This window comes from Emiliania huxleyi (assembly GCF_000372725.1).
Source record: "Emiliania huxleyi CCMP1516 unplaced genomic scaffold EMIHUscaffold_364, whole genome shotgun sequence".
Classification (NCBI taxonomy): domain Eukaryota; phylum Haptophyta; order Isochrysidales; family Noelaerhabdaceae; genus Emiliania; species Emiliania huxleyi.
In genome coordinates this window covers 70,361-91,287 of record NW_005199241.1, presented here as the reverse complement: position 1 = coordinate 91,287, position 20,927 = coordinate 70,361, and the positions used below count along the sequence as shown (strand labels likewise).

The following is a 20,927-nucleotide window of genomic DNA, read 5'->3' as shown; positions in this document are numbered from 1 at the left end:
TGACGTGCGTGCGCGTCGGGGTGGACCTGGCGCTCGCCGCGCCGGCGAGGAGGCGCGCCGAGATGGGACCGGGGATGGGGGCGGAGAGGGGACCGGAGATAGGGCCGGAGATGCCGAGATGCGGACGAGATGCGGCCAAGATGCACACAACCGCCCCGAGGAGAAGGCGCAAAACGGCAGGCAGGCGCCCGCCGTTGGCGCCTGCCGGGCGCCTCCCTCACTCCGCCTCCGGACCGAACGCAGGCTCGCGGGCCGGTCGCCAGCGCCCGGGGCGGGCAGCTCCCCGCTGCCCTCGGCCGCGGCGCTCGCGGCGGCGCTGCACCTCGCCGTGGTGTGCGAGTCGTGCGCCGTCTGCCGCCCGCCCGAGCCGTGCCTCCTGCCCGTCACGCTGCACGTCCGCAACTCCTCCGACGCGCCCCTCGCCTTCAACTTCGCGGCCGGCGCCGCCGCAGAGCCGGAGGGCGGCCAGTCGGCGGCGGCCGAGGGCGGCGGGCAGTACGCGTGGCTGGGCACCACGCGGCTGGCGCGGCACTGGCTCGGGCCAGGCCAAACCGCCGAGCTGAAGCTGCACGCGGCCTTCGCCGGAGTCGGGGCCGCGGTGCTCGAGGGGCTGTCGGTGGCGGTGTGCGGGTGGCGGGACGCAGGCGGCGAGCCCACCTGGCTCGACGAGCCAGCCCTGTGCGACGGGCCCCCGCCGTGCACCGTGCGCGTCAAGCCCGGGCTTTAGAGTAGAGCGTACTGCGCGGCGCGGCGCCAGATTTTTGGCCTAAAATATTTCTTCCTCGTTTGACCATGCGCCTCTCTCAACGTCATACAATACATAACGCGTCCCCCCCGCACTCTGGTCTCTGCACTCACACTCAGCTTTATACCGAGTCCGTCTAGTTGTCTAGCTAGTTGTGTAGACAGCGTACCGAGAGCCGTGGAGTCTAGACACTAGACTTGACACAGAGTTACGCAGAGACCACGTACCGTATAGAGTGTTAGAGTCATTATAAATGTAATCGAGCGGGTCTGTTTTGAATAAATAAGTATAAGTAAAGAAAACGGACACCTCTCCTAGGAGATGGGTAAAACGGCCCCCGACGGACCGCCGACTTAGCTAAGAACCTGAGGCTGGGCGAAGAACCTGTGCGTTCTTAATGCCCGTCCGGAACTGTACCATGGCGTGCTAGTCCATGTGCTGAAGCTCATGCCGCATATCACTTTCAAAGTACTTGTGCACCAGACCGACCAGACGAAGATCAAAGAGACGGTTCGAAACCTTTGGCAGCACCTCGGCCTCGTGGGGGCGTTGCTGCTTACCATCGCACTGCCGATGTTCTTGAGCGACAGCGCGCAGCCGAAGACGACTCACCTCTACTGGCGCACCTCTACTTGGGGCTTGCGGCCGTTTCGTCTCTCACTCTTCTTCAGGCCACACTCGAGTCCGCCGTCCACCTCGTCTACACCGAAGCGTTGAACGACGTCGGCGTGCTACGATATTGCGTAACGTTCTACGGCAGCATTGGGGGCCCCGTCCTGTCGATGGGCCTCGCCGCTCTCCATCTGTGCCTGGCGATGATCGTCTGGGCGCTGCTCAAGTTCGGTGCGCCTATGGCAACCCTAACCATGTTGGCTATTTTTCGCCGTGGTCCCCATTTCTTTCGGCCAATTTATCCGCTCATCACATTTCTCGCCTGAGCGTGTCGTTTCGTTCGGTGCTCGTTCGGACCCGCCTGACCATGAGACGACCATCATGCATGCGGACCGCTATATCACGCTGCAGCAGACTCAGATGTTGCAGCAGCTGCTCAACGGGGCAAGTGCCAAAACGAAAACTTCACTACTTTGGTGGGGGCTGTGTTGCGTCTTTCTTCGTCTTTATACTTTAACTTTATTTCAGCGGAGCTCATTCATGATGCGTCATGTGCGCTCTCCGTCGGTGTGGGGAGTAACCCGACTCGAGAAATGAGTGGCTATAAGCGGGACCGGGAGACTGCAAACAAAACGGACTAGTGCAGTATCACATCAAGGTCGGCGTCGTGCGTCGAGCCGCCGCGTCGAGCGTGCCACCGGGGCCGGCGTCCGTCGCCCGGAGAGGACGGCGCGCAGCAAGGCCAGGTCGCTCCGGGCCTGGTCGGCGAGGTTGGGCTGCTGGCGGGGGCGTTGGACATAAACGATAAAAAAAACCAACGAAAAAAGAGACTGTTCTTCTCCTACTCCTCTCTGCGCGTTCCTCTCTTGCAGCCTCTCCGAAACCCGCGCCACATGCAGCTCACGGCTCCTCCTCATCGTTCTCGTCGTCGTCAAAGCCCTGCTCCTCCCCCTCCCCCTCCTCCTCGCACGGCGCGGAGGTCAACTTGCAGAGCAGCGACGGCCGCACCGCGCTGATGGGCGCCGCCAGCCAAGGCCACGAGCGGGTGGTCGAGCTGCTGATACGGCACGGCGCGGAGATCAACCTACTGCAGAGAGGAGCAACGGCTGCACCGCGCTGATGTACGGCGCCCGGCATGGCCACGAGCGGGTGGTCGAGCTGCTACCCGCATCGGCGCCATGCCACGCCTGAGGCAATCGAGATTAGAATGGAGATCGTATCGGGCAACTTCAGATCCTCAGCATCTCAAATTGCGGGTTCCCCACAAACTGACGCTTTATCTAGAGAGCGTCTGCGCTGACGGTGCTCATGCTCCTACAGTTGCTCCTGTGCCTGAAAGACGGTCCACAAGAAGTGGATCCGGCCAAACATGGGCTCCTGTCGCAGAGAGTTTGCTGTTCGCAGTAGCGCAGCGACCGCACGCGCATCCAAAAACCGCACCAACACCGACCACGCGTCGTTATCGAGTGACAGGAGATCTCCGGCGCCGCATGCTATGGTGAACTCCCACGTGCTTTGGCAGCCGTTGATATCGGTCACAACGTGGTAGTGCACTCCGCTGTCGAGTGCCCGGCGTGGCCTGAACGAATCGTAATCGCAGACCCGCCAACAAGCGCAGAATCCTCCTCGACACACTGCACGTAGTAGCGACGTTGCCGATCCGGCCAGAACCAGAACAGCCAAGCCCGTGCCTCCCGGACGTTTACAGCAGGTGGTAAGGTGATACTCAAGTGGCCGTCGCCTGCTGCGTCAGTGCAACCCGGCGTGGGGGAAACTGCGAGCACAAGCGCAGATGTCGGCATTGCCCACGCTCGCGAGAGCAGATCAGCGGTAAGCCGCGTCCACATCGGCGCCGGAGGTTGCTCCGTGTAGGTGCGTGGGCGGCTAGTGCGATGATCGACCGCTGCCGCCGCCTCAGAGTCGGTGTAGGTATATTGTCGGTGGTAGCTGTGCGGGTGGGATAGTTCAATTTCTTTTTCGTTCTTTGTGCCACGCGCCACCTACGATAATAAGCGAGAAGCGTTGCGCAAAAAAGAAATCTTCGTGGCCCCCTCGCGAGGCTTGGCCGCTCGCTCAAGCCACCACCCGACCTCACGCGACGACGAGCCGCTGGCCACACCGCACGAGCTCACGGTCGCGCACCTCACAGTGGCGCTCTCGTGCATCTCCTCGCTGACAGTCGCGCATGCAGGTCTGCGTACACAATGCCAGCGGATTGCCTCTGATGGACGCGGCCCTGAAAGGCAGCCTGTCGACGACGGCACCAGACCCGTTCGTCGTCATGACCCTCCCCGGCGTCAGCGTCGCCGCCGACGACTGCCGAAGGGTAGGCCTCTTGAAGGGCGAGCTGATGCGGAGCACGGCGAGCGACGGCTCCGGCTGCTGCCGCTCGACAAAGCTTCAAAACACGCAGGAGCCGCTGTGGCCGTCGCTCTGCTGCGACTTCCCGACCGACCGCGGCCCGATCCAGATCACGGTCTGGGACGACGACATCCTCACCGACGAGCTCATCGGCGAGGCGCAGCTCGAGCCGCCCTCCGAGTTTGCCTTCTCTGGCCACTCGTCTGCCGGCCTCGCCTCGGCCGACGTCTCCTCCTCCGCCAGCGTGCAGCTCTCGGGAGGTCCGTGCTCCGGCTCGCCCTGCTCTCTGCACGCCTCGCTGCACCGCGTCCTGCCAGTCACGCCGGCCTCGCCCGCCGACACGCCCGCGCCCTTTGTGCCTCTGGGCGCGGTCGAGGCGTGCGTGCTGAACGTGCACGGCAGCGGCCCGCAGCAGGTTGGACGCCCTCCCCGAACCTTCCCTGAATCTTGTCGAAACCTTCCCATAGGCAGCGGCCTGCCGCGGATGGACCAGTTCAGCGCGAGCGATTGGGTGGTGCAGACGCGGTTCGGGCATGAGCCGTCCACCTACCGTGCGCGCTCTTTCCGCTGCGACGCCTCCCTCGTCGACGCGGCGATCAGCAGCGTGGACGAGTCGATCAGCAACTTAGAGGGCGCCGTCACGCAGCTGGCTCAGCTCTCCGACGGCGCCGCCTCCTCCTACTGGCCCCACTGCTGCCGCACCTTTTACGGCGTCTTCGCCGCGCCGCACTCGCTCCTCTCCTTCGAGGTCTACGACAGCGACCCCTTCTCGGACCAGCTCTGCTGCAGCGGCACCGTCCCCTTCCTCGAGGCGCTCGGCTCGGGCCCCTTCACCGTCCGCCTCTCCGGTGGCGACTCGCGCTACCTCGACGCCGTGCTGCGCTTCGCCAACCCGCCCTCCCCGCCGCCGCCCGCGCTGCCGCCCAGCCCGCCCCGCCCGCCGCCTCTCCCGCCGGCGCGCCCAGGCTCCGGCGCGTGCGCCGAGTGGCGCCGCCCCGCGACCGGCGGAGGCGAGTCCTCCCCGCGCGCCCCTCCGCGCGGCTGCTTCCTCGCCGGCCCGCCCGAGTGGGGCAGCCGGCCCGAGTGCCTCGTCGGCCCCTTCTTCGAGCTGGTCGGCGGCAGGGACGTCCTCTCGCTCCCGGACGTGCACATGCTCCCCGCGCAGCCGGGCGGCTGGCTGTACGAGATCGCGGCGCCCCTCTCGGGCTCCGTGCGCGTGCAGGGGCTCAACGTGATCCGGGTCCAGTCGCTGACGCTGACGCGGATCCGGTGCGCCTACCTCGAGCGAGAGCCGCTCGACTTGTCCACCTCGCTCCACTGGGCAGACTGGCTGACCGGCGCGGGCGCACGCGAGGCAGCGGGGGAGGCGCGGGGCTGGGGCGCCGACTCGCTGCGCGTCGGCCTCCACGTGCGCGAGATGACCTGCACCGCCTCGCTCTCGGTGCGGCAGCCAGAGGGTCAGTTCACCGACCTGCTGAGCGACGCTGCGGTCAGCCTCAGCCTCACCGACTTGCGGGTCGCGTCCGAGGTCTCGGCCGGCTTCGAGGCGAAGAACGGGACGGTGCTCCTGCGGCAAGGGTTCGGCGACCCGGGCTGCAAGCCGCGCACGGCGTGCAGCTGCGGGCTGCTCGACGCCGCCTGCCCGTTTGCTGCCGTGTCGATCGGCGGGCTCGAGGCGCGCATCTACGACTCTGCGAAGCCTGACGTTCAGGACACGCCATGACATGTCCGAGACATGTCCCGTAGGCGCGCATCTACGACTCTGCGAAGCCTTCGCGCGTGCTCAACGAGCTCGTGCGGGTGATGGCGCCGCTGCTGCAGCGGCAGCTCGTCGCGTCCGCCGTCTCCTTGCCGCTGCCCCGCCGCGTGCCCCTCTCGCGGCCGCCGCCGCGCCACGCCGCAGGCGGCGCCACGCCTCTCTGCGTGTCGCGGCGAGGCCCTCTCTCGCCCCGTCCCACTCCCTCGCCCCGCCGCGCAGGCCACTCCTCCAGCCCCTGCATGCTCTCGGACCACTGCCGCCTCTTCAACTCGCTCTCGCAGAGCCTGCTCGCCGACGGAGGTCTCCTCCACAGCCTCCTCCTCCGGCTCCCGGCGGGACGCCCTGCCAACCCCGCAGCCCTGCTTGCGCAGGCCCGTTCCGCCTCTTCAACCTGCTGCGCAGGATCGGCGCGTCCGCCCCCGCAACCGCCTCGCGACCGGCCGCCGCAGTGCTGCGGTGCGACGGGCCGGCGCTCGCCGCGACGGTCGGGGCGTTCTTTGGCGACAGCCCGCTCTCCGCGTCGGGCGAGTTTCTCGCCGTGGACGGCGCGCCGCGCACCGAGGCGGGGGCGCTGCGCCTCGAGCTCTCCGCACTCGACGTGACTGTCGGCGCGCAGTCGCTGCTCTCCGTCGGGCTCGGCTCCGAGCTCTCCGCCTTTCTCCACTTTGACTACGTCGAGGTGCGCGCCGGCATCGACGTGGTCTGGCTCCCTGCCGCCACGCCGCTGCGCGGCATGCCTGGCACAGAGGGCATGCCTGGCACAGAGGGCGCGCTCGACGCGTCGCGGGCCGTGCGGGAGCGGCTCGAGCTGGTGATGGTCGGCCGTAGCGTCTCTCTGAGCGCGCAGACGTCGCACTTGAGCATGGAGGGCGGCGCCTCGGTGCTGGCGTGCGCCCTCTTCCGGCTCGGGCTGCAGCAGCTCGAGCTGGACGGGGATCTCGCCGTCGAGGCGCGCTCTCTCGGCGGCGGGTGGGCAGACGACGTGTCTCGCGCCTTCAACGAGCTGGCTGACCTCTACCTGCGCGGCTTCAGCGGCGAGGCGGTGAGCGGCTCCGTGCTGCCGCAGCTCGTCCGCAGCGCGCTCCTCTCCACGGAGCGGTGCGCCTCCGCCCGGCCGTGCGCCGCGCCACCAGAGGCTGCCGAGGGAGGCGGCCAGGATGGGGCGGAGGAGGCGGATGCGGCGCCGCCGCTTGGCTCGTGGATGCAGGGGTTTGGGATGGGGCGCATCTTTGGGTGGGTGGTGCGCGGCGCTGTGGCCGCAGCGGGCGTGAGCGGGGTGCCGCCCATCGTGCTCAGCAGCACAGACGGCTCCGCCTGCCGGCTTGAGCCGTCGGGCGCCTTACGCGACGGAGCAAGCTGGACCTTGGAGGAGGGCAGCACGGCGCGCTTCAGCCTCCTCCCGAACAATGCTTCGGCTCCGGCGCTGGTGCTGACCGCTGTGGCGATGGAGACGCGCTTGGGCGAGGCGCGCCTGGAGGCAGGGCGAGAGGACACGCTGCTGTTCGCGCTCGACCGCGCCGAAGCCAGCGCGACCGTCCAGCTCGAGCTACCTCGCCCCGGGCCTCGCAGCGGCGACCCGCGCGCCGAGCCGAACGCGTCCGCCTCAATCACGACCTCGGCGCGCCTGCGCCTTCGCGACGTGCGCGCCGCCGTGCCAGTCCGCTTCAAGGGCGCCTCGCAGACCCGCGCGGCTCGGCCGTGGATGTTTAGCCTCTCCGAGCTGATCGGCGGCGCCGCGTGCGTTCACGTGCGGGCCACGGGCGAGCCCACCTTCAGCGCGACCGTCGAGGCGCTCGTGGTGCGCGAGGGCAGCGCGGCGGAGGACGTCGCACTCGAGGAGCCCATCCCACTCGAGCTTCTGCCAGCGTGGCGGCCATGGCTGGCCGACACCATCAACGAGGCGGCAAAGGCGGCCGAGGCGACGGCCGGGAGCTGCCCGGACGCCTCCTTCCCCGCAGATCTCCTCATGGCGACCCCTCTGTGGGCAGTCGTCGTGCTGCTGCTTTTGACCGGCGGTGCCGCCGCCGCCGCGTGCGCGCTGAGGCTCCGGCGAGCCCTCTGTACTAGGCCACCGCCACGCGAAGGGTTTGTGCGCATGCTCGGCGAGTGAGGCTGAGGGGCGCGATCGCATGTTGTTGTACGTTAGCCGCACCCACCCGGCCCATCTGCTTGTACCTGTACTTGCACCGTACATATTCTTGTGGACTCAGGGCCTCCGCAGGGCTCTCGCACCTCAACCTCTCATCATAGACAAACTAGCGCGCAGCGCCACATAGGAGGTATTTTCTTCTCAATATAGCAAGGACCAAGAAGTCAAGAGATTGTGAAATTCTATCCCACGCTCTCGCCAGTCCCGTTGTCTGTGGGCGTGCCACAACAGTAAAACCCCATCGGGTCACGGGTGCCACTTCCGCCGGGCGCCGGCCGCTCGCCGCTTTCGCCTGACGCACAATCGCGCCACCATGTGTGTGTGTGTGTGTGTGCACACCATAAACATACATATGCGGAGGAACGACTCCGACGCAAGCTCTCTCAACCCACAATCTCTCGCACAATCTCTCGACCCCAAGTTGAGCGCGGGGCAGTGTCCAGTGATGACTGCGGCCCATCTCCTCTCCGAAGATTCGTTCACCGGCTTCTCCGACTGCGCTGAGTGGTAGGGCCCCCAAGGGGCCTAAAAAGCGCGCCTCCCTCTCCCTTTTCTCCCAGTAAGCTAAAAAAGTAGATATGTAGGAAGGAGAAGAACAGTCAGGCTCGGACTGGACTCCAGCGCGGTATGGGTGGACGCGAGACAGGAGTCGTGACAGCACGCTCGAGCGACACGACACAGACACACAAACTCATCACCGGCACTACGCTACTCGGGGCCACGTGAATTTCTTTTTTGCACTGAGGGAGTCCATGGAAAATTCTTGTTGAGCTAGCCTTCGATGTTATGAAACAAACGCAAGGCGGACATGGCACATCGCTCTCGGGCCCACAGACATCCCGCACACCCGCCGCCCGCGCGCCCCACCCCGGCCGGGAGAAAGGGGAGTGACAGTTTGTGGGACGGCCAGACGAGATTTAGATACCTCGCACTCCATGTGCGAGAACGCAGGCGGTAATGTAAGCCGGATGGCTCACAGGCCACCTCTTGCGCCCCGAGCTGACCATCTACCGCACTGCACACTTGCGCCCCCTCGCTCCCAACCCATCCACCTCGCCTCGGGCCGCGCCGCGCGATCTCGGGCGATCTCGCGCTATCTCGGGCGATCTCGGGGCCGCGCCGCGCTATCTCGGGCGATCTCGGAGCGTCGCTCGCGCGGCGGCACACCTGCTCAAAAAAGGAAGGAGGTTCGAGGCAGGAGGTCACGCCCCATCCAGAAGGCTTCTAAATATTGACCGCGCAAGATAAAAGGGTGTCCTAAGGGCTCTGCCCGCAAGGCGCCCGCGTCGCAGACGCGGTACCATTGACAAATCTGCGATATACCCCCACACGAACAAATAGCCAAAATCCGAATACCGTGCACGAATCCGGCGATGTCGGCCGGGCAAGCCATCAGCTGGTGCCAAGACAGAAGTACAATTGAAGCCAACACGGGATGGATTGCCGACGGGCAAGCGTATCATTGGCGCCCCCCCCCTAAGCAGCCCGTCGATGCAGGTGGCCCGCGCGGCCACGGCCGCAACGACGAGTCGCTGGCGGCGCTCACTCGAGCCCGAGCCCTCCGCGACGGCAGCGCCAGGTCGTCGCGTCCGCCCCGCGAGCCCTTGCGCACGCCTCCCGCATACCGATGACTGCACTCGGCGTCCACCGGCGGGGGACCATGGAGGAGCGGTCAGCAGTCTCGACTTTCCGACCCGCCTCTGTCCTTCGTGCACAGGTACTAAGCACATCCTACTCTCGCTGGACAGCCAGACCTAGACACCTGCCCACACCTCGGATCATTGCCCCCTCTGTGCCCATCGCCCCACTGGCCCCTTCCCCACGGCCCTCGCTGCGCCCTGCACAGAGCCTCCCCGACGGAATGAAGAAACACCAGGGGTGTGGAACCACCCCGACCAAACCGACGGCGCGTCGGGGCCAGCGCTCTCAAATGCGCCCCAAACAGTCCTGCCATTCTCCACGCTGACCGCCGCCCAGCAGCCAGAGCTGGCAGAAGCCGACGTGGCCGACGTGCAGCCGATGCAGATCGACCCGCCGGGCTCCGGACGCAACCTCGCCGTCGCCCCCTGCTCCCCCGCCGCTCCCGTCCACCACGCCGCCGTTGCATTCGATCAGCCGGTGCAGCAACAACCGGCTCGGGGGTCTATTGCAACACATATGGAGAGCTTCCTGCGTGACCTCGGGGAGGCGCGCGACGCCTGCAACAAGCTTGCGCCTACACGCTCCCGGCGGACGCGGCTCTCTTCTTTGCGCTAGTGCCGGAAGGCTTTGGCTCAAAGAATGACCGGGACGCTGATGACTCCGGCAGCCTCCCCCTGACTGGCACGTACCAAGGGCTCGATGTGCAGACGGCATCGTTGCACATGCCGAAGCTGAGGTTGCGAAAAGGGGCCGGCTTTTCGCGAACGGCGCTCGATGCGGACGACGCGGCTGTCGGGTGTGCGTTTGCTGATCGGCTTCCCGTGGCGATGACGCGAGATGTCATTGACGGTCATCTGATTTGCCTTTATCTCTGCTGCGATTTACAAAATGCTCACTTTGGGAAGATACTGCTCCTCGAGACGCCACCGCCGGGCGATGCGCGCCGTTCTCGCCGGGTGACGTGGACGACAGCCTCACTCTCAAGGCTTCTGCAGCTCATCGCCGCCGCCGCTCAAGGTCCGGCCCGCCAGCCAGACTGGGACGTCGCATGGTCCGCGGAGCGAGGAGCGCTAGGCAGACTGATTGCGGCGCTCAAGAGCGGAGGGCAAGAGGTTGAGATGCCGCTGCAGCCTAAATTCCCGCCCCCAGTCGAGCAGCAGGCGCCGAGAACGCGCGAGTCCATCTTGGATGAGATGCTTGCGAGCTTCATGCTCGAGGGCTTGAGCAGAGAGGAAGCTGTTGTCCAGATGGGACGACCTGAAGTCGAAAACCTCGTGGATCACCTGTTCGCAACTGCGAACCCCTCCTTGCGGGCGTGACTGGCATCCTTCCCGTGTGCCTCGGGAAGTGGAGGGCCTGCGGGCTAGCCAGAGTAGGGTAGGGTGTAGAGACACACGAGAGGGCGAGGCTGCAGACATCGTGCGGTGTTTGGGTGCGTGTGCACCCCGTGTCGTGTGTCCGTACTCTATGTCGAGCGAGGCAGAGGGCAACAGGTCCGGGGGAATCGTGCCGAATGTCCAACGTCGCTCTCCGTTGTTTGTTCTGAGTGCTGTTTTTTGTGTATCATTTTGTGTATCAAACTGCTCCAGGAGTGAAAGAGTTGATTAAATTCAGGCTTTTCATCATCAAATAAACTAAAAATAAAAAAGGGTGGATCGATCTCATTGTGAGGCCCGGCGCAAGACGGGCGCGCTGCCGGCGCGCGCTCACGCGTCAGAACCGATCAGCGTCGCTCACGAGCTCGCACACCAGCTGCTCGGGCGGCAGCAGCGACGCCGGCTCCAGCACCCCGAGCCTGCCGAGCGTCTCCGCCACGGTGCGCAGCGTCGAGAAGGACGCGCTCGGCGAGCTCGCCCAGCTCACCTGCGGCCGGCGAGGGGAGGAGGGTGGGGCGGGCGTGCCGCGTCGCGCGGGGGGCACAGGAGCGCTCCGCCGCGCCGTCTGCAGCCACTCGGTCACGTCCTCCGGCTGCAGCTTGTACATGGCAGCGATGGTCTCGACGCCATCGTTGGCCGCGCGCAGCCTCGCAGCCTCGTGCGCAACGACGTGCATCGCGCCTGCGGAGGAATGGGAGGGAGCACTGGCGAGAGGCGCACTGCGCTCGGCCGCACCCCGTGCCGCGATGCGCCGAGGATCTCGCCCGAGAGGCCGCCGAGCGCCGCCGGCGTCGCGGCGAGCGCAAAGCAAGGCCACGGCGTCACGCACTCGCCCACCCGCCGCCACTCGCCCGAGTCGACGAGCGGCTTGGTCGTGAACTTCTCCCACATGAAGCCGTCGGCGCGCCCCTCGCGCAGCGCCTCCCGCGCGCCCTCGAGCGATCCAACGATCTCGAAGCGCAGCGAGGCGGCCGCAGCCTCGCCGGCCCGCTGCTGCGCGTCGACAAAGGCCATCAGGTGTGAGCCCGACGTCATGCGCGAGACGGCGAAGCGCGGCGACGCCCCGCCGTCTCCCGCGGGCTGCGAGTAGAGCTGCGCCGCGTCGGTGAGCGGCGAATCGGCCGCGACATGGATGCCCCACGTGAGCGGCGAGCTCACGTAGGTGCCGACCAGCCGCGCCGGGTTGCCGCGGTGGATGTCGGCGACGATGCCCTCGGTGAGCAGGATCGCCACGTCGAGCTCGCCGTCGCGGAGGGCTTTTGCCATCGCGCCCGTGCCTCCTGGAAAGTCTGTCCACCGCACGTCAATGCCGCGCTCCGCAAAGAGGCCCGCCTTTGCCGCCGTGTGCCACGGCGCGTTGAAGTGCTCCGGCACGCCGCCGACCCGCAGCACGCGCGCCGCAGTGCTGCTCATGCGTCGCATGGAGCGCCTCTTCGACTCGCCCAGCAAAGACGAGCCAGCGCCGAGGCCAGCACCGATGACCTGAGGGATGTCGTCTCGGATCAGCTGGCGGGTCGAGCGATTTCTTTTTCTGCTGTAACCTCGCGGGGCTCGGGTGTTGCGCCCGCACACGCTGTTCCTCCCTCTAGGTCTCGCACAAAGAAAGAAAGAAGACAGACAACCCAAACGAGGGATAGGGGAGGAGGACAGGGTCCCCACCTGCACGAGCAGGATTTTGGAAGGACGATCAGGGGGACAGGCGGGGCTCTCCTGCTCCTGACAGGCGATCGCACAGCGCAGCACTGAGCGATAGCCCCGCGAGGTACGAGCGGGGCGGTAGCCTTTCTTCACACCGGAGTACTGGTGCATCCAGCCCTCACACACAGAGTCTGGCTCTGCTGTGAAAACGAAAGAGGACGTACGCGCCTACTTTCAAGACAACGCGTTCCTACGACGTGCCTATGGCTGAGCCGCCCAATGGCGCTCGCCCACTTGCCTACCACAGCCGAGCGCCTCGCGCCCGGCTCTGGGCCCCGCGACAACGCTTCGCGCAGTCTTGACAATGGAAACCGACCGGCTCCGCTCCTGCCAGCGGGCCGTCCTGCTTCTGCGACGATTCTGACAGAAAAGTTTTGTCGGCCAAGTTGCTTCAGAGCCAACCACAGCTCGAACATGCAGCAGAGAGGGTGAAGTGAGGGTGCCAGGCGGTGCGCCTACATCGGGGCTGCCACGCGGGATCGCTTCCCGACCGTCGCGAGCACTCCGGAAATCCAGTGCCTCTCACCCTCGCACTTCTCTACGCATGTGCCCTTCACCATCCCGTGGGCCCACTGCGGGCCGGATGGAGTGGCGCAGGCTCGCATCACATGCGTGTGAGCGCAGCAGCCTCGCCGAGATACACTCTGATGCGCAGGGGTGCGGACCCGAGGACCGCCGGCCACCAACGGTGCGCTCATAAGACCACTCGCCACCACGGCTCGAGTTGGGAGAAGGGGTGCGGACCCGAGGACCGCCAGCCACCATCGGTGCGCTCATGAGACCACTCCTGGGTCGCAGCGCGTCCAGTGGCAACGCCACCGACCGCTCCCCGCAGAGAGGAGGTGCCGTAGCAGCCTCCACGGCTCCGGCTGGCAATGGGTGCGGACCCGAGGACCGCCAGCCACCATCGGTGCGCTCATAAAACCACTCGCCACCACGGCTCGAGCTGGGAGAAGGGGTGCGGACCCGAGGACCGCCAGCCACCAACGGTGCGCTCATAAAACCACTCGCCACCACGGCTCGAGTTGGGAGAAGGGGTGCGGACCCGAGGACCGCCAGCCACCATCGGTGCGCTCATGAGACCACTCGCCACCACGGCTCGAGTTGGGAGAAGGGGTGCGGACCCGAGGACCGCCAGCCACCATCGGTGCGCTCATGAGACCACTCGCCACCACGGCTCGAGTTGGGAGAAGGGGTGCGGACCCGAGGACCGCCAGCCACCAGCAGTGCGCTCACGAGACCACTCGCCACTTCTACGGCTCGAGCCCGGAGAAAGGGTGGCTAGCCACCGCGAGGAGCAGGTGAGCTGATGCGAGCCGCTCGCCGCCGCCGAGGCGCGAGACGGAGAGGGGTGCGGACCCGAAGACCGCTAGCGCCGTCATTGCGCACTAGTGACTCCACTACAGTCGCTCTCGTGCGCTCCTGTCGCTCTCGTGCGCTCAGGGGAAGGATGAAATTTGTACACATCATGTAAACGAATGATCTCGATCCCTCCACACGGGACTCAATGGATACGAGCTCTCTCGATCCTAACCCACTTCAATACTTACTCGATGGAGGTTCAGCGGGTTAGGGTCCCCGTCGGTACACCAACCCGACCGGCGCGGGACCCTATCGGAGCCCCGCGTTCCTCATATCCATTGAGCCCCACGTTGTGGACGGCGAGCTCCCTACTACTGATCACCCCAGCATGACGGGGATGCATGAATGGAGGATGGGAAGAATGAGCGATAGCCCCGCGAGGTACGAGCGGGGCGGTAGCCTTTCTTCACACCGGAGTACTGGTGCATCCAGCCCTCACACACAGAGTCTGGCTCTGCTGTGAAAACGAAAGAGGACGTACGCGCCTACTTTCAAGACAACGCGTTCCTACGACGTGCCTATGGCTGAGCCGCCCAATGGCGCTCGCCCACTTGCCTACCACAGCCGAGCGCCTCGCGCCCGGCTCTGGGCCCCGCGACAACGCTTCGCGCACCCACCGACCTTCCCCTTCTCTGCCACCATGCAGGGCGTGAGGGCGATGGCGTCAAACCTCGCCTGTTCACATCTATCATTCACAGGTCGCTCACAGAGCACCTGTCGCGTGTGTCGCCCCCCCGCGCTCTGCGCTCGCTGGGCGCCCATCGCAGACGATCGAGGGCGGCACGCCCACGATAATGACCCAATGACGATCGGCCCCCCGCGCTAGCCGCTCGCTGGGTGCCTCTCGCCGACGATCGAGGGCGTGGCACGCCCACGACAGCAACTCAATGATAGCGTCGGAGCCGTCCCTATTCACTCGCACCCTCCCGAGTGCCCTCGGGGCGCGCTGCAGCGACGTGCCGCCGTGTGGCGCACGACGCAAACCAGCGACAGCTGCTCGGGTCGATCAAGCGCGTCCGATGCTCGGCTCCGCCGCGCTGAGCGACCTCTCGGCGCGCCACACATGCGCTCGCCGCCTTCGCGAGGCGCCCTGCGCCTCCTCTACACGCACCGCACGCCTTCGCGCCGCGTGCCTTTGGCGAGAAGGCCGCCTGCAGCCGCAGCCGCCTCGCCGCCTCTTACACGAGCATGCCTCATCTCGGCATACTCAGAGATTCATAGCGGCTGCCCGCTCGAGCGCGCCCCGCGCCTCGCTAGGGCTCACCGTGCCGCTGTAGCGCGCCCCTCAGCCGCACAGGCACCCTCCCGAGTGCCCTCGGGGCGCTTCATCGCCCGCGACGCGCCGCCGTGTGGCGCGCGACGCAAACCAGAGACAGCTGCTCGAGTCGATCGAGCACGACGCTCTACTTCGCTGCGTCGAACGACCTCTCGGCGCGCCACACATGCGCTCGCCGCCTTCGCGAGGCAGGCCGCGCCTCCTCTACACGCACCGCACGCCTTCGCGCCGCGTGCCTTTGGCGAGAAGGCCGCCTGCAGCCGCAGCCGCCTCTCCGCCTCTCACACGAGCATGCCTCATCTCGGCATACCCAGAGACTCATAGCGGCCGCCCGCTCGAGCGCGCCCCGCGCCTCGCTAGGGCTCACCATGCCGCTGTAGCGCGCCCCTCAGCCAGACAGGCACCCTCCCGAGTGCCCTCGAGGCGCTTCATCGCCCGCGACGCGCCGCCGTGTGGCGCACGATGCAAACCAGAGGCAGCTGCTCGAGTCGATCGAGCGCGACGCCCGACTCCGCCGCGCTGGGCGACCTCTCGGCGCGCTGCACATGCGCTGGCCGCCTTCGCGAGGCGCCCTGCGCCTCCTCTACACGCACCGCACGCCTTCGCGTCGCGTGCCTTTGGCGAGAAGGCCGCCGGCAGCCGCAGCCGCCTCTCCGCCTCTTACACGAGCATGCCTCTTCTCGGCATACCCAGAGATTCATAGCGGCCGCCCGCTCGGGCGCGCCCCGCGCCTCGCTAGGGCTCACCGTGCCGCTACATCACGCCCCTCAGCCGCACAGGCACCGTCCCGAGTGCCCTCGGGGCGCTCCCTAGCTCGCGACGCGCCTCCCTTTGGCGCGCGATGCAAACCAGAGGGCAGCTGGTCGAGTCGATCGAGCGCGACGCTCTACTTCGCTGCGTCGAACGACCTCTCGGCGCGCCACACATGCGCTCGCCGCCTTCGCGAGGCGGGCCGCGCCTCCTCTACATGCACCGCACGCCTTCGCGCCGCGTGCCTTTGGCGAGAAGGCCGCCTGCAGCCGCAGCCGCCTCTCCGCCTCTCACACGAGCATGCCTCATCTCGGCATACCCAGAGACTCATAGCGGCCGCCCGCTCGAGCGCGCCCCGCGCCTCGCTAGGGCTCACCATGCCGCTCTAGCGCGCCCCTCAGCCGCACAGGCACCCTCCCGAGTGCTCTCGAGGCGCTTCATCGCCCGCGACGCGCCGCCGTGTGGCGCGCGACGCAAACCAGAGACAGCTGCTCGGGTCGATCGAGCGCGACGCTCTACTTTGCTGCGTCGAACGACCTCTCGGCGCGCCACACATGCGCTGGCCGCCTTCGCGAGGCGGGCCGCGCCTCCTCTACACGCACCGCACGCCTACGCGCCGCGTGCCTTTGGCGAGAAGGCCGCCTGCAGCCGCAGCCGCCTCGCCGCCTCTTACACGAGCATGCCTCATCTCGGCATACTTGGACATTCATAGCGGCTGCCCGCTCGAGCGCGCCCCGCGCCTCGCTAGGGCTCACCGGGCTGCTCTAGCGCGCCCCTCAGCCGCGCAGGCGCCCTCTCGGGTGCCCCTGGGGCGCTACATCGCTATCGACGCGCCGCCGTGTGGCGCACGATGCAGACCAGAGGCAACGGCTTGAGCGCGACGCTCGACTCGGCCCCGTCGCGCGACCTCTCGGCGCGCTGTACACATGGGCCACCTTTGCGAGGTGTGCCGCGGCCGTGGTGGTTATCTGCTCCGCCTACACGCGCAGATCGACCAACGCTCGAGTCGACAGTCGCTCGGCCTAACCTGCTTTGCTCTTGCAGCAGCAGGATCGCTTGTCTCCCGCTGCGCGCCTCCGCTGCCTTCGCGCAAGCAATCGCATCAAGGTGAGCAATCGAGAATAGCTAGCATATCCCGCCCGTAGCGACACACTTCGGTGCCGCTCAGCGAGCACTCGGTCGCCACAACGAACACTGACTGACCCACATGGACATCGGTCCTGTGGTGGGCGAACTCTCCGGAGGAGTTGTGCCCGGGACATGTGGGAGCGGCCCGTGGCGAGTGCCCCACGGGCCTTGCTATACGAGTGCCGCCCCGTCCCCTACCGGCCTAGCCGGGAGGTTCAGCGGGTTAGGGTCCCCGTCGGTACACCAACCCGACCGGCGCGGGACCCTATCGGAGCCCCGCGTTCCTCATATCCATTGAGCCCCACGTTGTGGACGGCGAGCTCCCTACTACTGATCACCCCAGCATGACGGGGATGCATGAATGGAGGATGGGAAGAAAAAGTGGCGCATAAAAAATTCCAAACCCTCACACGCCGTGACACTCAATGTTCCGACACTTGCGCGTCGGCCACCGCCTCGGCGCGGGCCTTTCGCGCGCGGCGCGGAGAGGCGCCTCGTCCGGGGCGGAGCTGCAGTCCCGCCCGCCGCGGCCGCCCGCCGCGGGCAGCAGCAGCAGCTATCCGCAGCCTCCGGGATTCCGCCGCGATTCGGACGGCGGCCGCACGCTGACGACGCGCGACCTGATGGCGACGCGCGCCTTCCTCGGGTACGAGCAGCGGGTGACCCACCCGGCCAACTACCGCTACCTCCTCGGCTTCCTCTCGGGCCACGCCATCATCGACCCCGAGAAGACGCTCCTCTCGCTGCGGCGCGTGCTCTCGCTCCTCAAGAAGATCTCCTTCTCGGGCGGCAAGGTGCTGGTGGTGAGCACGCAGCCCAAGCTGGCGCGGCTGACGCGCGTCATCGGCGAGCAGAGCGGCCACTTCTACCTCGCGCGCAAGTGGACGCCCGGCCTCCTCTCCAACTGGGAGCTCTCGCGCCGGCAGGTCCGCAAGGCGATCGAGCTGTCGCCCATCGCGCAGCGGACGGGCCGCGTGCGGCAGAGCGACGTGCAGCGCGCGCTCAACTTCAAGGGGATCGAGCACATGGCGCGCCCGCCCGACGCCATCGTGTTGCTCGACTCGACCTCGCTTCACGGCGAACCAGCCGCCGCAAACATCCCCGTGATCGGCGTCGTCGACACGGACGGCCCCGCGCGCGACGTGGACTACCCGATCCCGGCCAACGCGAACTCGGTGCGCTTCTACCACACGCTCGCCAACCTGCTCGTGCGCGCGCTCAAGGAGGGCGAGGCGCTGCGGGCGACGCTGGGAGAGTACACCTCGCCGGCCGAGGGCGATCTCCCGGCGGCGGCGGGGCACCGGCGGTGAGGAGTGCCGGTGAGGCGGCGGGAGGAGGGCAGACTTGGTGAGCGCTGTCGAGATCGGTTAGCCGTGTTCTTTAAGGATAGTTCGACACACACGAGCCGGCTGTCTTATGTGTACCGCAGCCGCTTCCACAGCGAGCGCTGGGAATGAACAACAACAAAAGTTTCGTCCTGGCACGTGGCAGCAGGAGGAGAGCACCGTGGGCAGGTCGAGGAGGCGGGCGGGCGGCGGCGTTTGGCGAGGCGGCGCGAGCGGCGGCGCGGCAGGGCAGACATCGCGATAAAAAGAAATATGCGGTGGTCTCAATGCTGCGAAAATTCTTTTCCCGAGCCTTCACCGCGCGGAGGGTGTGTCTCTCAGCCCTCGCCTTGTGCACCCACAAGACTGAACCCCCGCAGGCGAGCCAGCCAGCGAGCGCACCGCTGGGATGACCTGCACGAACCCCTTTGAATTCTTGCCTATCGACACGGTGGGCCGCATCCTGGCTCACGTGCCGCTTTCGCTGCTGCCTCGCACAATCGCGGCCGTACGTGCATCGAGCAGCGGAGGTGCGGTGTGTATGGCAGGAGACACCGTCTGGCAGGCTCTAGTGCCGCGATTGGATCCTCGCGACGGTGCTCCAGCCTGTCTCTCGAGCCGTAAGTCGGCTCGGCTCGTCCGTGGCGGCGAGGCGTCCTTTGTGCGCGCGTGGGGCCTGCTGCTGACGCGCGCTGAGGCGCTGCACCACAGCGTCGCGGTCTGCGGCCAGGACAAGCGACACCTGACGCTCGCCAAGCTAAAGCACCTTCTCGCGCGCTTTTCGTGCGCCCTCGTCGATCACGCGTCGCCCGTCTACAACGCCACGCTGCTCATGGAGGCGCGAGGGTGTGTGTGGTTCGACGGCTCTGTGCAGCGAGGCGAGCAAGCCTCTCCCGAATGGTGTGGTAGGTGTGCAAGGCGCGAGGCACGCGCGAGGCGAACCTGGCGCTGTGCGCGGCCCACTTGCTGCGTGAGCGCGGCTGCGACGCCAATGCGCGGCCAAGCGGCGACCGGAGCTGCACGCCGCTCGTGATCGCCTCGTGCCGCGGCCTGCCGAGGCTCGTCGCCCTGCTCCTCGAGGCTGGCGCCGACCCGTCCATCGCAGGGGAGGGCCGCTTCCGGCTTGGAGTGCCGGGAGGCGCAAAGACGCTGCGCGGCTGCCACACCCCGCGAGGCTGGATCGAGGTGGTTGCTGCGCGCCGCTGGCGGCGAGCGCCGCAGGCCCTCCGGCCACGTCCGCTCACGCCCGTCTGCGTGTGCTCTCGCGTAGGCCTTGCTCACCGCAGAGGCGGCGCACGGCGTGGAGGCCGGGGACCAGCTGTCGCTCCAGCGGTGCCGCCGGCTGCTGCAGTCGGCGGAGAGTGGGTAGAGCACTTGGGGTTGGAGAGGAGCTCTGACAGGTCTCTCTCTTCTTGAGGTTGGAGCTTTGGTGTTCTGCTATGTTTTCCCCCTCCCTCCCTCCCTCCCTCCGTCCAAGTGTTGTGCGATAAATAAATAAAACGGACACACCCCAAACGAGCAAAAGTCTCGAGGCAAAAGTTTCTTCTCTCTCCAAAACGAGGGGTGGGTCGTGCCGTGGGTCGTGGGAGAAGGCAGCGTGGACAGGGTTATTCCCTACCTGAACGAGCAGGATCTTGTAAGGACGATCAGGGACACAGGGTGAAAGAAAAAAGAAAGAAGTTTCCAAACAAACTCCCTCGCAAAGAAAGAAAGAAAATAGACAACCCAAACGAGGGATAGGGGAGGAGGACAGGGTCCACACCTGCACGAGCAGAATTTTGGAAGGACGATGAGGGGGGACAGGTGGGCTCTCCTGCTCCTGACAAGGGACACGACAGGCTCGCAGCGCGGTGTTTTGCGAGGATTGTAAATTTCCTCGGCTTCCTTTTCTTGCCTCTTTTGGTACCTGTGTCGACCTGTGTGCTGTGCGAGATACTTTTTCGGAATTCTTTTTCTTCGGAAGAAAGTTCAGAGCCCGACGAGTGCTCACGTAAACGCATAACCCCGCGAGTGCTCACACTGCGGCCAGCTGCGCCGCGGCAGCTGGTCGTGCGTATGCCAGACGCCCACGCTCACGCAGAGGCCGCTCCAGCAACACAGGAAGAGGCGGAGGAGGTCGCCACGCTCACCGCGCTGCCACTGGAGGTGCTGGCAGAACTCGCCTCGGCGCTGCTGCCGCCGCGCCTCTTCGCAGCACCGCCTGCAGAGTGGCGGCACCTGATGAATCTGGTGTCGGCCTCGCACATCACGCACTTTGCGGCGCTCGAGGCGCTGCGAGAGCGCGTGCCGGTCGAGAGCGATCTTCGTCCAGCGGAGCTCTGCGCTCTGGCGGGATCGCTGCTGTCCGGCGGCGGCGCCTCCAGGTGGGCCCCTGTGCGTGCACTGCGGGCTGTGCGGGCAAAGACCAACTTCACCCTCGCCCTCCAAGCGGCGCCCAAGCTGTCGGGCGCGTCGCTCTGCGCGCTCGCGCCGCACCGCCTGTGCCTTTTCGGCGGTCGGGACTCCTCCTCCGGTGACACTCTTAAGGCCACGTACCTGGTCACGCTGCGATCCGGGGTGGCGATCTGGGACGAGCTCGTCGGCTGCGCTGCACCCCCGGCCCGCTGCTACCACACCGCCACACTCTGGGAGGAGGGCCACGGAGGAGGAGCAGCTCCGCCGATGGTAGTCTTCGGCGGCGCCGGTGACGGCGACGCCGGCAACGAGGCACTCTTCGACGACCTGTGGAGCGCCAGCCTCGCTGCT

General features: G+C 66.6%; 6 protein-coding genes across 6 annotated transcripts; 3 read left to right on the top strand and 3 right to left on the bottom strand.

Annotated features, from left to right (window-relative positions):
- Positions 1-2,671: 2,671 nt before the first annotated feature.
- On the bottom strand, positions 2,672-3,204 carry EMIHUDRAFT_242628 (hypothetical protein; the record flags this gene model as incomplete). Its single annotated transcript, XM_005772154.1, has 2 exons — positions 2,672-2,936; positions 3,029-3,204. 2 exons carry the CDS (start codon positions 3,202-3,204, stop codon positions 2,672-2,674), a joined length of 441 nt encoding a protein of 146 aa, XP_005772211.1.
- A 377-nt stretch (positions 3,205-3,581) lies between these two features.
- On the top strand, positions 3,582-7,587 carry EMIHUDRAFT_117864 (hypothetical protein; the record flags this gene model as incomplete). The annotated part of the gene is made up of 4 exons (XM_005772153.1): positions 3,582-3,978; positions 4,186-5,423; positions 5,465-5,669; positions 5,849-7,587. The coding sequence occupies 4 exons, from the start codon at positions 3,582-3,584 to the stop codon at positions 7,585-7,587; spliced, it is 3,579 nt and encodes a 1,192-aa protein (XP_005772210.1).
- Positions 7,588-9,552: 1,965 nt separating this feature from the next.
- EMIHUDRAFT_242625 (hypothetical protein) lies at positions 9,553-10,111 on the bottom strand (the record flags this gene model as incomplete). Its single annotated transcript, XM_005772152.1, has 2 exons — positions 9,553-9,841; positions 9,957-10,111. The coding sequence occupies 2 exons, from the start codon at positions 10,109-10,111 to the stop codon at positions 9,553-9,555; spliced, it is 444 nt and encodes a 147-aa protein (XP_005772209.1).
- An 869-nt stretch (positions 10,112-10,980) lies between these two features.
- On the bottom strand, positions 10,981-12,056 carry EMIHUDRAFT_242624 (hypothetical protein; the record flags this gene model as incomplete). The annotated part of the gene is made up of 3 exons (XM_005772151.1): positions 10,981-11,130; positions 11,188-11,298; positions 11,379-12,056. 3 exons carry the CDS (start codon positions 12,054-12,056, stop codon positions 10,981-10,983), a joined length of 939 nt encoding a protein of 312 aa, XP_005772208.1.
- Positions 12,057-17,480: 5,424 nt separating this feature from the next.
- EMIHUDRAFT_75379 (hypothetical protein) lies at positions 17,481-18,167 on the top strand (the record flags this gene model as incomplete). Its single annotated transcript, XM_005772150.1, has 2 exons — positions 17,481-17,803; positions 17,843-18,167. The coding sequence occupies 2 exons, from the start codon at positions 17,481-17,483 to the stop codon at positions 18,165-18,167; spliced, it is 648 nt and encodes a 215-aa protein (XP_005772207.1).
- A 556-nt stretch (positions 18,168-18,723) lies between these two features.
- On the top strand, positions 18,724-19,551 carry EMIHUDRAFT_242622 (hypothetical protein; the record flags this gene model as incomplete). Its single annotated transcript, XM_005772149.1, has 3 exons — positions 18,724-19,050; positions 19,119-19,367; positions 19,453-19,551. 3 exons carry the CDS (start codon positions 18,724-18,726, stop codon positions 19,549-19,551), a joined length of 675 nt encoding a protein of 224 aa, XP_005772206.1.
- Positions 19,552-20,927: the final 1,376 nt, after the last annotated feature.